Raw genomic sequence first — 17529 nt, 5'->3', positions numbered from 1 at the left:
ACCATTAATTAAATAATCTTATCTGAATGAGAATAAACAGTACTGATTATAATATAAAAATATATTCCAATAAACGCCAAACCATTCTAGAAATTTCATTTTTCATTAAAAATAACGTTTTTATCTTTCAATTTCATGTAATATATTTTATGCAAAATGAATTTCTTAGAAAAAAATTAATTTCAATTGAACTTTATTTTTACATGAATGTCAGTACATGAGAATAATTGCGAAGAATAATTGTAATAGGGCTGTGAAAGAAGTTGTAACATATTTGGAGCAGAACAGCATAGCTGTTTGAATATCAAAGGCCCCCAAATCGTATAGTAAGTAATGATAACTATTATGATTTTTTTTTTACTCCATTGTTAAATGTACCTAAGAGTAATTAAATAAATATTATTTCACTTAAGATGAAGTAGAGTTTAATTTTAATAATCTTTGTTCAGCCGTAGTATGACATAATTCTTGTTGCCAAATTTGTTCCATGACATTATTCAGAGTTGCCATTTCATTGTTTAATTTCAAATGATCAGAAGTGAAAAGAATTTGTTGATATTGTTTATTTTGAAGTTCGTACGGGTTACGAAAGTTTTCAAGAATAATTTTTAGAGTTTAACTACATTATTAATAGTTACTTTTCCTTTCATCGATACCTTTATATTAAAATATTTTTTTCACAGTTTTGTGTATTATGTAAGTCATAAATTTTCATTTTCTAATCAGAATGTTTAATTTTATTAAACAGTTGGATATGTACAATTTATTTTAATTCTTAATATTTAAACATGATTTTTTAAATTTATATGACATTACGTAAAATGTGAATGAATATTTCTTTATTAATTTCTTGTAGCAACTGCAGATAATAATATCAAAAAATTCCCTTTATATATTTTGTGACTTTTTTAACTTTATAGTGCATTATTATATTTATATTTTACTTAAATTCGCTTTTAATAAGAGGAATGATATGAAAATTTAATAGGATTTAAATTTCTTGCTCTATTTAAAAGCATAAATGCTCATTTAAAATGCTATTTAAATATATAATACGTGCCATATTATGTATAAGAAATATAATTTTCCAATTTGTGTCATAATAGTTGATTGTTTAGCCGTCAATACTATGTCAGCCAAACCTATTCTTCCCTTCTCTCTCTTTTTTGTTTTTATTGTACTTTGCTTTTGACTGAAAATTTTAATTAGTAACATAAAATTTTTTGACATTATCCCTCTTTGTTCTGTCAAGCACATAAACCAATTTAAAAATATTTAAGAATTAATATTAGATTAATGTCTTGTTATTCAGCAAACACTTTTTTACTCTTAATGTTGCTTGTAGAATTTTTAATTGGGTGAAGTAATTGGATTTGTAACTATATAAAAACATAGACAACATCTACTTTAATTAAAAACTATTTCTGCCAATTAATTGTATAATTGTTAAACTTGTCAAGAGGGTTTGAAAAGGCAGATCATATTAATAAAAATTTATATTTCAGAAGTTGGAAAAAATATTATATATTATAAAATTAATTTTTATATGTCTAATACATATTAATAGTATTTTTATGTATATTTTTGGGGGTAATTTGTTTTTTAAAGACTTTTCTAGTCATCTTGTATGAATATGCAACATATCTAAGATATCAGTTGTCAAAACATACAATTATATATGATTTTTCTTAAATAGGTCAGAATATTGGAAATCATTGCCTCGCAAATATTGTGATATTTGCAAATGTTGGTTTGCAGATAACAAAGCCGTAAGTAATTTCCTTAAGGATAATATTCTAAAATGATTAAAATAAATTGTTTTTCTTTCCTTCAAGCACTTATTGTTTATTAAATATAAGCTTCTAGCCACCATTCATGACCAACTGGTTCACTGGGAATATTGATTATAATAAACTTCAATTAAATCTTTTATACATAGCTTAATTTTAATGGCTCTCTCAGCAGAGTATTTTAAACTTTAAATTTAGATTTTAAAAAATATAGTTTGTACAGTTTTAAAAACCTTGCACCTTCAAGTTTGTTATGTGCATCCCTAATCTTTTGAAATTTTACTTAAAATTTGAAAATTAATTTTTGATTAATTAGTGATTAAACCAAGTTTACTTAATTACATGTTTGCTGAATTGAAGCATATTATTAAAAAATATCAAGAAAGAGATTAGAATCATTGAACATTGGTTCCATTTTCTAGAATTGTGTATTTAGAATGTATTTAATGATTTATGTAATAGCACAGAAAGTTATTCAAAACAATTTCAATTATAAAAAAAGTTTAATATGCTGCAATAAGCAGCCTTTCATCCCTTCAGTGGATCAATAAACTGAGGACCAAGCATACTTGGGAATTAAACACTGGGGGTTCCGTGTTAGGCTGACTACCTAACAAGGACATATGCCTTGCATCCACAGCCCTTGGTCAAGTAAGCAGATATGGTCCCTGTAGACCTTGACCCATGGGCTGTCGTGTCATACAGTTTAATTTTTTATACTACAAAAAGATATAAAAATTTAGCTAAATGAGCAATTATGCATTTCTCTACACTGAATTTTTTTCCCATCATTGCTTGTTTTTGAAGTTTATCTTTAATTAAAACTGTCCCTGAATTTGAAAAATCATAAAAATCTGGATATTTATGAAAAGCAGTACAGATTATGAGCTTAATGTCTAATAGAAACACATAATAGATTGCACTTGTGTGTGTGTTTTTAGTATGAAAATGAATTACAAAAAAATTCAAACAAAAAAAGGTTGCATTTGTTAAATTCATGCTTCCCTTCCCATTTGACTTACATGTTGCACTTCCAGACATATTGACAATGAAATCTAAAATTTATTTGAATGAGGAAATCTGATGTGTTGTTCTTCATCATGTTCTGATGTTCTTTGCTCAATATAAAAGTAGAGAATATATTATTGTCTATTTGTATTCTGACATTTATCCAACCCCATGACACTTATCCAGTGTTATTGAAGTTTTTATACTTTATGGTTTTAAAAAGAATTTAAAGTGTAATTAGTAGGACTTCATATAAAATATTTGTATTTTACTCTTTGATATCAATAATATCCAACTTGTCATGAATGTAACATGAAATAACAAACTTCTTGTTTATTCATTTTTATTTTCAATTTATTCCCATAAATAGAGCATTGAATTTCATGAAAGAGGTAAGCGCCATCAAGAAAATGCAGCAAAAAGAATACAGGATGTAAGTAATTTTGTGATGTTCTTTATTATTTATTACTTATTTGAAATAACAAGGTAACTTACAATTAAACTGAGTTGTTTTTTTCGGCGCAATATATATATATATTTTTAATTATGCTTCTGGTATAACTAGAATTTAAAAATTTATCATTGAAAATACAATACTATTATTTTAGTTATTAAAAAATTGTAGGTAATTTAGAAGAATTATGTTGTTTATAAAAGTAAATTGATTTAACAATAGAAAGTAATAAAAATACAGATCATAGTTACAAAGAATAGAGGCAATTTAATTTCTCTGCCATTTTACAAAATCTTTTATGAAGCAGTTATAAAGTAATAAGAAGACAAACCTTTTTATGTCCCCCTGTCTCTTTCCAATTAGAGTGATTTAAATTTACTCATTTTTTTAAATTAGATATGTGGATTCTTTCATTCATTATTATTTGTCATTATACTTATATGAAATGAAAAAAAAAAAAAAAAAAAAAAAAAAGAAAGAAAGAAATGTCAAGAAATCACCCATTTTTACAATCCAAATTCTAGTTCTGAGCATAATAAATTAGAATTTCTGTAATTAATATTAGTTTTTATGTATTATTTCATTTGTTGTTTAAAAATTATTTAAAAAACATACTGGAAATGTTTGCATTTTGAAAAGTTTCTAATTCTATCATTCATCAATTATTTATATCTAGAGCATCATGAAAATATATAAAGCTCACTTGAATAATAATGTTTCATTTTTATAGATACAAAAGAGGGGCATCAAAGATTTTAAAAAACAAAAAAAGCTGGAAGAAGATATGGAAAAAATTGAAAAGGTATGTTACTGTGAAACATATTTTAAATGTGATAATTTAACTTTATTATTTATTTATAAATGAATATTTTTTACTTTTTGATTGTTTATTTTCAGGCTGCCTTAGCTGCATATCAGAAAGATTTGCAAAATAATGTTGAGGCAATTCCCAATCCAACTTTAGCTCATAGCATCGCAAATTCAACTTACAGTGTTCCTGCAGTTTCTAAGATTGATAAAGCTCTCAGTGAACTCAAAAGATCCAAAGAAAATAAAACTAAGACAAAAAAGGCAAAATTATCAGTAATTCCTAAACCTGTAAAAGTGAAAAAGGAGGTACCAGAAGAAGGCTCAAATGGTATTGAAGTACCACAAGAATCTGTACCTGAAACAAGAAAATGGTATGAAGTAGTAACTGAGGAAGGTTATAAGTACTATTGGCATGTTGATACTTCTGGTAAGTATATTCATTATTTTATTTCTTTTTATTGATATTTATTTTTTGTGTTCACATATGCTAGAACCACCGATGTGGTCCATTGTGTGTTGATGAAATTTATTAGCATCTATATATAAGACAAAATAATGCTGAATTTACTGATCATCATTTGGCAACAGCTTGCCTGCTCAGATTGATATGCTTGCCTTGATTTTTCTAGGCTTGCCTAGCAAAATCTGAAACAATACTATTTTGGAGTCAGATAATAGGAAACTTCAATTAAAGCAAGCTGTCCTGGTTATATAGAGTTCTCACTCCACTATAAAAACAGGGAATTTAAAAATTGACAGAAAAAAATGAGAAAATGCAAGGAAATTTGAATATTTTCATAAAAACCAGGAAAAAACAGGAAATTTTTAATTTATTAGTTATTTTTCCCCCATGTAAAGAAATGCTGGTTTCTAAAGTTGCAAGAATGGAAGATTTCCATAAGATGGAAGATTGCCAAGTCATAGCTTCCAAAAATGAAACAATGCATTTACAATTGTGTGATACAAACTACTACTCTCTCCCATTTTTTCCATTTAGATCAGTCTGGTTTCGATTTACAAAACAGTTGCTTCCATGAGATCCCTGAATTGCTGCTAATGAGAATGTGTAATACTTCTATAACTGCTTGAAAGAATAGAATACATTTCTCTGGCAGGAACATTTGGTCTTTGGAAAGCATTGCAATGGTGTTTAGTGAGTTAATGAATGATTATTGATTGAGAAACTGTAAGCTTATTCAAAGTAGATTAAAGAATTTTTTTAAACAATGAGCTGCTTAAAATCCGTATTTAATACAAATTGGAGAAAAATCAATCCTGATTTTGCTGAATGGATTCAAGGAGTTCTGCAAAATCCATTTGTTGCATACTGCCAGTACAAAAGAGTCATCATTGATATTGAACTTAATATCTAAAAGGAATACAGGAAAATATGACATGTCAAATTCAATGTCTAAAAATAAACTGACTTTGAACTTTTTAGTTCAAGAACAATAATTTAAAGCTGAATTTTTATGTGCATTAAAACTTTTGCATCATATTCATTATTTAATCCATTCAATGAAATATCAGAAATATTTTCACATATCTTCACTGAAAGTGAAATAGTTACAAAATGTATGTCATGCCGTACAAAAATGTCAAATCTTATTTGTTAAGAATTAGCACCATGGAACTGATAGTTGAAGAATTTGCAGAAGTTTCACATATCTTCACTGAACGTGAAATAGTTAAAAAATGTATGTCATGCCGTACAAAAATGTCAAATCTTATTTGTTAAGAATTAGCACCATAGAACTGATAGTTGAAGAATTTGCAGAAGTTTATACCCAAATACATGAATTGGCAGAAAGGAATAAATAAAAAAAGTAATCTTGATTTGTAATAATTTTTTTAAGTAAGTAATAAAACTTGTTGCATCATATCTGTTCCCTATCATGGTAACAAAAAAATTTTATGTTTTATTTTACCAAAATCCTTAATTCTGTATGATTTACAGTTAAAGAACATGAGAAGTAATATATTCCCCCCCCTTAATACGTAAATTTTGTCCTGCTAAATTCTAGATAATAGATTTTTTTTTGCATGTAAATTTGCATTTAATATGTTATTATTTTGAATATTGCCAAAATGTTGCTTCCTTTCCTTGCTTTTTTCATTCCTTAAGATCATATTGCATTATAACTAGCACATGAATGTTATTTTTGCATTTCCTTGTATCTTGAATATACACACAGGGAAAATACAGGGATTTTTTTTTTTTTTTTTTTTTTTTTTTTTTTTTTTCCAGATTTGAGTGACAATTTTGTTATATGTTGAATCCAGTGAAAATGGAGGTGATTGAGGGAGGGGGGGAATGAGATGTTGAAGAACCATTCATAAGATGATCTAGTCAGAATGTGAAAAAAAGAAATGTAAAACATTTTTTGCCATCTTCCAAATTACAAGAGTATAACTGTGGACTTGTGACATGATCCTGTTCTTTTTCCTGGCATGTTTCTGGGGAAGGAAAGATGAAAATTCAAGTGAAAAGTACTAGAAATGTAGACAAAATAAAAAGTCTGTTTGGGGAAATCTATTGAATCTGCTGATAATATTGAAAAAATTTACTATCCATCAAAATGGCAAAGTAATTGGTGAAACCAGTATTAATCCAGTTTGAATAATATTTTTTTTAAATATGTGTCGGTAGAAGCTTTAAATGTAAATATCTTTGCTATAATGTATTAAATTCCCACATATATATGTCACTTAATATGTTATATGAACTACTTATATAATTAGATGCTGCCATTTAAATAAGTATGTAATAAATCTTTTTTGTTACCTCAACTAGCAAAATGTAGTAAATGCCTTACTTTGAGTTTGTCTCTATTAAGTTCGGCAACCTCTTGAAAGTACCATCAACTTTTTTTTTAAAAAAAATATTATATTGCAGCATTAGAGTATTTTTTATTTTCTTGAAGCTACAGAGAATCAATTCACTAGATTTAAGCTTTCATTTTATATTTGCCTTTACTGCAATACATGTATTTTTTTTATGGTGCAATAATGGTCAAAGATTGAAAATTAATGCTTGCCTTTTTAAGTTAAACCTTCAATCTTCAAATTTCTTTTTATCTATGTGATAAATTACATTTAGGAAAGAAAATGTGTAAAAAAACCCACTAATGTTTCTAAAAGTGACCAAATCAAAAGGAAAAGAATATCGTGTTTTATTATTTTAAAATATTATCTCTATGACAGAATATATCATATAAGATCAATGTATCAATCAATCAATAGATAGTATAATATACACTGAAATTTTTTTTTTTTTTGCTTGTGTGTGTATGTGTGTGTGTTATAGATAAAACATTTAAAATAGCACATTGGTCAATTTTCTTTTACCTGGTCACTTAAAGAATATAACAAGGATATAAATATTAATTATTTATTATGATATCCAAAGATATTAGCATGCCACAAAAATATTCTCCAATAGCATTTATTTATTTATTTAAATTTATTTTTTAGCATTTATTATTATATCTAAATTGTTTATAAATTCTATTCATGGTTCTGCTTCTGCTATGAATTTTGTTGATGAATACTTTATTCATATTTTTCATTTTTTTTAAATTGCAGATTATTTTAATAAAAGTGATAAGTATTCTCCTAATATTTTGGCAATTAGCACGCTCAGTGGTGATGCTATGTATATTATGTTATTGCCTACTGAATGTTGTTGAATTATTAGAAAAATATTAAAGGAAATACATAAACAAACTATGATTTCTGTGCTGATACAATATATTGAGAACTATAAAAATAGTTTCAATAAACTTATTGAAACTTATTCAGTACTTATACAGTGTTTACTTATACAATTATTTTTTGTGTAATTTAGAATCTTGTTGGGAGCCACCTGAAGAAGGATTTGTCTCTTTAGAAGAACAAGAAGCATTAAATTCTCAAACAACGACAGAAGTAAGTTGATATTTAATACTTAAATGATATATTAAAAAGTAAGTTACTATATTATTATTCAGCAAAGAAATCCTTTCACACATCTAGTTACAAAAATCTTTTTCTATCTTAAGATGTTGAAGTAGGTTATCATTCAGTTTTGCATTGTGTACTAATTTTTTAAATTGCAACTTTATTTATAACTAGCCGCCTTTGGCGACCAGCCGGTTCGCCAATCTTAATGTTCGTTAAAATTTTAATAATTAAATATTTTATGCAATTCCAACTTTAATAGATTCTTCAGCAAAATATTTTAAAACTTCAAATTTTGATAGTCATATAATTCACTCATAATATTGTAAAGGCCTTCAGTCATAACGTGATATGTATCTCTCTAATTTTCTGTTACTCCTCGTAGAATTTATGCTTTAAATTAAAGTGTAAATGATTAATCTGCAATTAATATAATAATATTTTTTACTGAAACAAAGCATTTTTTTTTAATAATATGATTACTGATAATAGATTCACTGAGCGTTTAAACTTTATGGGCACTAAAGAATATCTTTCTTAATTTATGTAATATCTCAAGAATTTGTCAAAATTTCTCAGATTCATCATGAACAGATCGATTAATTAACAATGTTTAATTTTAAATGCATCAAACACTAAGAAAATGAAATGAACCGTTTAAAATAATCGGTCTGTGGCATTTTAGGGAATGAAAGAGCTGATTGGCTTGCAAAGCAAGCTACAAAACTAAACATCATTGATCCTATGAGCATTCCCAAATCTCATATTCATAATGAGAATCGCAAAAAGACCATTCTCTTATGGAGCGAGCTGTACCAAAATTCGTCAACTGCCTCTTTAACCAAATTATTTTTCCCCACAATTTCTCAAAGGTTGAATAACAAGCATTTTTTCAGTGATTTTCAGTTAACAAAATTTCTTACTGGACACGGTAATTTCAATTACTATCTCAAGAAATTTGGATTATCGAACACTGATCTGTGCTCTTGCAGCGTGGGTGGAGTTCAAAATGTCGAACACTTGCTTTTTGATTGCTCCAAACTTACTGAAGGGAGAAGAGATTTTATTGTGGATCTAGATGCCTGTAATATTAAGTTTCCACCTCCGCTTCATGTTTTGGTCGACAACAAAATGGCTTTTTTCTCATTCTGTAAATTTGCCTTTGCTGCTTCAATTTTTAATTAGTTTTGTTGTTTATTTTTCCTGTTGTTTTTATCCTTATTTTTATAAGTACATATATTTTTTTCTATGTATGTAGTTGTTTCAACTTACCTCTGTAAGCCTTGTGCTGTACTTTGTGGTGCACAAGGATTGACTTATTATTAATAAAAAAAAATAATTAAAAAAAAACAGGTTTAAAAAAACTACTTAAAAAACGATGTACTTAAAACTATAAGCATATACAAAAAAATATATAACTAACATAAATACAATTTAATTACAAAAGCATGCAACTAACCTAAAAATAATTTAAATCATCCGTTGATAGTGGTTGTCATGACAACAATCAGAACAATGCGCATGCGTGAAATTTCTTCGCCGGTTAGGTAACGCAAATGCGTGAATTTTTCTACGCCAGTTGGGGTAACGCTATGCAGATTATACACTTTTAATTTCCTTTATTCTGTGTTATTTTAATTCAAAAGTACTTCAGAATGAATCTGAAACATGGATTAATTAACAATGTTTAATTTTAAATGCATAAAACATTAAGAAAATAAACAGAATCGTTTGAAATAATCCACCGAAAAATATTAACCCTAGCCTCATTACTGTTGGGAGAAAAAAAAACGAAGCCTTACTCATTCGGCGGTGGCGAAAATGGAAGATTATTTTGGCAGAAAATTTGGCGGTGGGGAAAATGGAAGATTTTTTTCGCGGGAAAGTTAGTTTTTAATTAATAATTAAAATTCTAATTAAAATTTCAAAAAAAAAAAAGGACCCCAGGTGCACATTTCCGACCTTTAAGGTATACATGTACCAAATTTGATAGCTGTATGTCAAATGACCTGGCCTGTAGAGCGCCAACACACACACACACACACATTGAGCTTTATTATAAGTATAGATTATTTTTTAGAAAAATAAACAATTTATGAAAACTTTATAGAATCAAAAATAATTTTAAAGGTGTGCTAGTATTTTGGATGTTTATATAAATATTATTCTCTTTTTTTATTTTAATATCAATATAAAATGTTAATGATTTATCATATTATTTATTACTTCTGCTGTGCAACAAAATTACTATTGTTTCATTTCTTTTTTTTTAAATGTCAAAATTTATTGTAATGATTAAAATATTTCTGATTATTGACAACAGTTTCTATAATTAATGAAATATTAAAGTAAATACCAAACCCCCTATTTTTATTTTGGATAATTTTGGTTTCTTTCTTTGTCTAGAAGAAAATAAGAAGCTATTATAGTATTCGAAGTTGTTTTGGATCTTTTATTTTGACCCTTTAAATTAGAAATTTGAAGAAATCAATTAACCAAGATCAATGGAAATGTTACTGATAGTTTTTATTAATAAATCTCTAAAATAATGTGTTCATTTTCAATTAATTCAGCAGCGTTTGAATGAACTTTTTTAAAGTACTTGGAAATATATGGTAATTATAGGAAATGTTTTGCACAAAATAGTATTAACTTTTACAATATTGATGGTATATTAGACTTGTACACTTTGTTCAAGTTATATTTTATTAAGTTCCTTTTTTTTTTAATGTTTTGATGTTCAAGTTATTTTATTGCTATGTTTTTTTTCTTTTTCAATATTAAATGAAAGAAACGATTGCACTTGAGCTTAGTAATATTTAAAACAAATCTTTATAATTGCATGCAATTTCTAACTGCTTTAATAAATGACTAATTTGAATTTTGTGTGAATTTCTTTGGGTTTCTTTTACAGAATTATGTACCTGAAATTAAAGAAGAATTGAAAGAAGAAGAAGAAGAAGTCGTAGAAGAAAATAATGCAGAAGATGAAAAAGAACCTGTGTATTCCTTTGGTCCACAACCGAAAGTAGATCCATATGGCCAATGGACAACTGTTGTGAAAGAGTAAGAATACATTTTGAATTCTCTATTTTTAATTTCTTAATTACGTTTTTTTATTTTCACTTTATATTTTGATTTATATTCTAATTTTTCCCCTAAAGAAAATTGTTTATAATAATTTTATATATATGAATTTTTATTTTATTTTGATAAACTTAATTTTTATAAAGGATGTAATAATGCATGTATGTGTGTGTGTACACATGTATTTTGCATGCTTATTGGTTAACAATTTTTATTTGTATTGTTGCAATTTTTTTGTTTATTGTATAAACGTTTCGTGCATTATAATATTGAATGTATCACAAGCATTTTTTATTATACTTATTTTCCATTTTTGAGTCATTAATTTGTTGCTTCACCTCTCCCTGCTGTCTCTGACCAAGTGCAAACTATATATATATATATATATATATATGAAAGCTATAATTGTTAAATGATAACAACAAATAAAAATTCCAATTTAATTAATTGATTTTATATAAAGTAATGATATTTTTATGTGAAAGTTTTTGGTTGAAATATTCACAAATGACATTTTTCAATTTAAAATTTGCTGCTGCTCTTCTGCTAACACCTCTTCGCTTTATTTTGTAGGATCCGCACATTTCTGTGTTTATTGTTTTTCAATGCTGAATAAAAAATTAGAGTGTGGAAACCAAATGTTGATTCGATATATTAAAAGTGCAAGATTTTCTCTTAATGCACTTCAGTGCAATTAAGAGAAAGAAGAGAATTTTGAATAGAGTGTATTTAAGAGAATTCAGTGCATTTAAGAGAATTTTGAATTGCATTAAGATTTTCTCTTAATGCAATTCAAAAGTGCAAGATTTTCTTTTAATGCACTGTTGTTGTGATGTTTAATTATTAATTTTCAAATACATTAATATGCATATTCTAATTTTATACATTTATTTATAGAATTTATTTATCTACATCTGTTTTGAATGAACAAATTTGAAAAATTTCTGTAGCTACTTAAAAAGATAGGTGTTTTAGAAAATCACCTCTATGTGAGTGACATACATTGATATAATTTTAGAATTAAAAAATCATTCTTCATGTCACACCTTCAGGATTTCTCCAAAACCTTCAATTTCGAAATAACTTAATCACATTTAATTAAGTTTATAATTATAATAAATTACTTGGAGGAAAAAGGCTTAATCATTTAATGCTTATTATTTCTAATCTAAAATTATGGAAAGATCTTGTTGACTTTAAATGCCATTTCAAATGAAAATAATTAGGCATTATATACAAAAAATAAGATTTTATTTTGTTGGAGCTACCATCTAGACTAAGAATGTACCACGAAAACTGAAATTTCAAAAGTAATATTGATTTTTTTTTTTTTTTTAATTATTGAATACCTGTTTTTCTTTGAAGAATTTTATTTGCATTCGTAATCTCATTGAATTAGCATTTTGACAGCACAACTTTCTTACTTGCAAGAAAAAAAGTTTGCTTTCTTTTTAGATATGTTTCTACATTTCATTTATTCTAAATAAATATTCATCTTAATGTTCCATTCATCTAATTCATTAAGAAATTTGGTTGCATTTTATTTAAAATTAGTAAAATTATTGTAATTGCTGAAAATTCAAATGGCATTCAAGTTATTTAAAACTTTCCTACTCTGTGGCATATTTTGAGCATAGAATTATTATGGTAATTATGGACTGGTAGTTGTTAATGTGTGGAATTAGTTCGGAAGAATTATTTGTGTTTTGACATTATTTTCCTTAAAATGTGTTTCAATCTATTGCTGTAAATTTTAACATATTTCTTTTATTCAAAATTATTTTTATAATTATAAAAAAACTTTCAATGCTGATCTAATGCAGATATTAACTTATTCAGGCCTTTTGCTTTTAAATACATTGGTACATTTTCATTATAAATACACCACTTTTTACTCCCCCCCCCCCCCTTGGAATTTATTTTAGACTTATGCATCACTAATGTTGCTCTACTTTTTTTTCTGTTGATGTGTGTGTGTGTTTTTTTTTTTTTTCAAAATTTTTTTATGTAATTTTATTTTTACTATTCGTTTATTTTTTAATATGCCTATTTCCAATGCAGTAGCAAAGCTATTCGATTTCCACTTTTGTTGCGAGTAAAGATATATGATATAGTATTTTAAATTTTGCTGCTGGTCCACTCAAGATGCCATGGGCATCTCATTCATAATTTAGTCTATTTCATTTGTGTATTCAAACAGAAGCAAAACAAATCACTTTCATCAACAGATCATTTGTAATAATAAATAAGTGAGCACAAAAAAAATTTATCGGCTTAATAAACATCAGATAACTTCACAAGCATTGGGAACCTAATTACTTCGCTAGCATATTGAAAATAATAATTATATATGCAACCCTATATCTCCAACTAAAATGTGCCAATTTAATACTGAAATAGTCGGTATATAACAGAAAAATACCACTCTTGAATGAGAGTTGAGTGACATGATGCATTTCCTCAGAAATGCAGATTTCAGGTTCTCTGGAATCAAAATTGTACCATTCTTGAGATTCATTAGTTTTCTCTTATGTAATATTTCTAAACTTCTTCTTATGTAAAATTTTCTTCTTATGTAATATAATTCTTATGTAATATTTCTATAATTAAAAAACTTTTTTACATAAATTTAGTCATTTTATTATTCAATTAAACATACTTATGTTACTACTTGATATTTATGTTTAGAGCAGTTTATTATTTTATGAAGTTCAGCTGTTCTGTTACTCTAGGCCTCTGTTGTGTCTGATTTGGAGGTATAATGTAGTAATTTAATGAAATCAAAGTAATTATACTTTAATTTTATCTAATTGCAAATGAATTTTTTTCATTCAGTATGATTCAGATTCAATAAAAGCATTAGATATTTCATCATTCTTATCATTTAAAGAACAATCAAATTCATTAACTAAGTATATAGTGTTTAGCAAACAGGCAGTTTAAAAATTATTCTGATCATTAGATTGACATGAAATATTCATGTTGATCTCTAAAAACTTATTTTTTGAAATTCAGGATATAATTATAATATTGTTTTGACCAACTTATAAGTAAAATTTTAATCATTAAAATGTTTAAAGAAAAATATTATCTCTTGTTTTCATGTTTGAATTTTATTAAATATATGCTTTATAAATATCATATTAATCTCTGATCACAGATTTGTCACATTTACTTATTTTTTCTCTCCATAATAAAAGTTACAGATTAAGTAAAATTTAAAATGGAATAATATTTCAAAGTTATGCTTGAAAGTTGGTTTTCAACTTCATTTGTTGTATCTACATAAATTAAAAGGTATTGCTTCTAACATTTATTGCTGGTCATGAAATTTTAGAGCCCCCCCCCTTTTTTTTAATCTTTCAAACTATACATACTTTTTAGCTCTAGAGTTTCTTTATTGTTTTCCCTAACTTGATTAGTCTTGGCTCTTTATTTTTTTAAAGGATAAATGTATTTCAAATTGTATATTTAATACAGCATAAGTATTTAACTAAGGCAATGTCATATTAAAAATCTATGCTATGCAGAATAGATTATGTCATGTTTTTTCATAGTGACATGATAGGCATAATTGTGCATGTCATGTAAACATGCAATTCAGCATTGCATTGTATGACATAGTGCTTACATAGTTTTTATTAACATTTTCTATTGACTTTGGACTATTCACTATGGACTTTGTTATATTTTCTGCAGAATTTTGTTATACAAAAAGAAGAAATATTATACATTTTTTTTTTTTTTTTGAAGTACCTACTTAATAATTCTTTGTTATTTTACACATGGATTGTGAAACTTCAAAGGAAAAATGTAAACCTTTGTATTCTTTTAGGCTTAAATATTTTTCTCGGCCCTGGGTATTTTCTTTTTATTATTTATTAAATTTAATTGAAACAAAATTTACAAAAAAAAATGACTATCTTTTAAAATAATCTTGATCCAATAATGCTAATTGACATAAATGATACTGATGTAAACAGAAGCAATATTAAATTAAGTACTAATTAAAAATGGTAATATGTGAATTATGATTATATTGCTAAAAAAATCTTAAAAAAAAAAATCAAAATGTGTATTGTACTATTCTAAACCTTACAAACAAGAATTGAATAATGCTTTACTTTTATCACTGATCTTGAATTGATTCTGTTCTTTTTTCATTATATTTAAGATATTTGTTTACTGTTGACAGAGAACCCGTGGAAATTGACTTACAATTGCCTAAGCCAAATGAAGATCTTGTTGAAGTTGTTATACCTGTTGCAAAAGATGAACCAAAACTAAAGTTCAAAGAGAAAGTCGTTGGCCAGATAGAAAACAGTGACCCTTCTGAAGGAGTGACTTTTAAAAAACGAAAATTTGCTGGATCTTCTGCAAAAAGAAATGCCAGACAGAGGAATTTAGATGATGACTGACATTTATGAAGTATATCTATCTGTAAATAACTTGTAAATAAAATTTTATTTTAAAAATTGACAGTACTTTGTTAAACTCTTCAGGTAAAAGTTAAATTTTTGTATAAAATATTACATACATCAGTGAATATATTTTTTTTAATTTTAAAATTATAGCCCAAATTTACATTAAAAATTGTTTTTTGAGCAGACCTTTTAACACAGTTTACAAAAAGAAAAAAAAAACATTGATGAATAAAAGGGAGTGACTGAAATTGTCGGAATAGTGCATATTCTATTGTCGTATGCAGTTAACATTCCATTATTATGAAATCTTAGAAATATTGAAAATTATTTGACTAACGTCTTGTAATTCCTTTCCTTTCTTTCTTTCCTTTTTTCCCCCCTTCTCTTACTTTTTTTCTATTATGATCTGACTTAACTGAATGCATTGTTTAAGAGAATTTTTAAAATTTTGAAATAATTATTCAAAACATAATTTTCTTTTTAAGGCTGTTAGATATTTGCTACCTTGATGTTATTCTTCTCCCCTTACCTAGAAATGTTAGTTCTGTATTTTATTTTACTTAGTTTCTGTTATAGTTATAAGATGTAATTTTCTGACTGATTTTTCATTCATTTCCTGATATGTTTATGTTTCCAATAATGATATTCCATTTTAGTATTTTTTGGAACTCAATTATTTGCAATCAGAAAATCAATTTGAATAAACCCGTGAAAACTATCTGGAGTGAATTTGAAAGTCAGCTGATTTCAAGATTTTAAAATAATAATAATAATTTAAAAATTAAATTGTTTAATGTAAAAATAAATAAATTTATATACAAATGAATATTTTTTTTAAAAACTTCTTCAAATGATTAGATTTTTAAACTAAATTTTTCATACTTTTCATCAGAGCATGGAAATGTAAAAGGATTCTTGCAAATTTATTTGTAATTTATTGTATATTAGAGCAGTTGTTTCAAAATTATTACAAATTTAGTATTTTCTAGTTTAGACTTGAACATTTTATATTAGAGTTACTGCCCTTGTTATATAAAAATTTTCTATTGCCAATTTTTCAATACTTTTTATTGGAACTAGAAATGATGTTGAATTTCACCGATCTTCCTATTTCTGGCTATTTTTGTTCATACCTATTTAGTGAACTCTGAATATTTTATGCTTATAGCATTTTGGGTAATTACTAACATTTCAACCAAAAAATTGGTATTGAATCCAATCTAATCCTTTTCTGCAGCCAGTAAAATATTGTCTATACTATTTTTAATTATATAAAACATCTGTTTAATTTTTATGAAAATTTTAAATGCAGCCTTTGATTATTAATTCTTTTTTATACGAATAATGTGTGTTTCTTCAAATAATTTGCAATTTAGTATGTAGTATTATCTCACATTTGGTTTAAAGGGTTGATTGGATTTAAAATCTCTCCCTCCTGCTCTTCTATATTAGCGTAAGTAGTTTCCTCTGATTATTTCTTTTTTCTAGTTTATGCTACTATTCCTTTAAAAAGATGGATAATATTGTATAGATGTTTCTGTATTCATAATTTTATGCATAATTAAGATAATTATATAACATTTAATGAATTCTATTTGTCATTAATATATAAAATAAAGTTTCAAAATTTAATCTTTTCTAGCCAAAAGTTGGTAAACATTTGAAATACTTTTTAAATTTAACCAGGTTTTTAAATAAGTCAAAAAATTCTGGATAATCTAAAAATAAATTATCCATTTAGCATTCATAAACTGCATGAGAATTGCATTTTTGGGTACTTCATTACTACTTTTGATTCAAGCCATTAAAGGGAGTTTTGTAAATATATCTCTATGCTTAAATGTCTTATTTTCTTGAAATTGATTTTGGATTTCATCTGTCTTTTTTTTTTTTTCTAATTTAAATGTTTTTAAAGGACTGGCTTTGATTAAGTTTTTATTACATTATCTCATATTTATCTAATCTAAAAAATACTAATAATTTCAAGATTTAACATTTTGTATCATAATTGCAATTT

At 26.0% G+C, this 17529-nt stretch overlaps 1 protein-coding gene across 1 annotated transcript; it reads left to right on the top strand.

Moving 5' to 3' along the window:
• The first annotated feature begins 560 nt into the window (after positions 1–560).
• LOC129963607 (WW domain-binding protein 4-like) lies at positions 561–15567 on the top strand. Its single transcript, XM_056078075.1, has 8 exons — positions 561–696; positions 1697–1769; positions 3169–3231; positions 3983–4054; positions 4150–4489; positions 7910–7989; positions 10916–11067; positions 15284–15567. Coding segments are annotated over exons 1-8 (1005 nt in total). The 5' UTR covers positions 561–694; the 3' UTR covers positions 15507–15567.
• Positions 15568–17529: the final 1962 nt, after the last annotated feature.

Source organism: Argiope bruennichi, chromosome 3 (assembly GCF_947563725.1).
Source record: "Argiope bruennichi chromosome 3, qqArgBrue1.1, whole genome shotgun sequence".
In the NCBI taxonomy this organism is placed as follows: Eukaryota; Metazoa; Arthropoda; class Arachnida; order Araneae; family Araneidae; genus Argiope; species Argiope bruennichi.
Note: the sequence above shows the minus strand (reverse complement) of the source record. Positions and strands in the feature narration are given on the sequence as shown.

What these genes read in the sequence shown, in the direction of transcription:
- LOC129963607 (XM_056078075.1), top strand. An exon ending in CAGCAAAAAGAATACAGGAT is followed by an intron (nt 3,232 to 3,982) that starts GTAAGTAATTTT and finishes TCATTTTTATAG; the next exon opens with ATACAAAAGAGGGGCATCAA. An exon ending in TGGACAACTGTTGTGAAAGA is followed by an intron (nt 11,068 to 15,283) that starts GTAAGAATACAT and finishes TACTGTTGACAG; the next exon opens with AGAACCCGTGGAAATTGACT.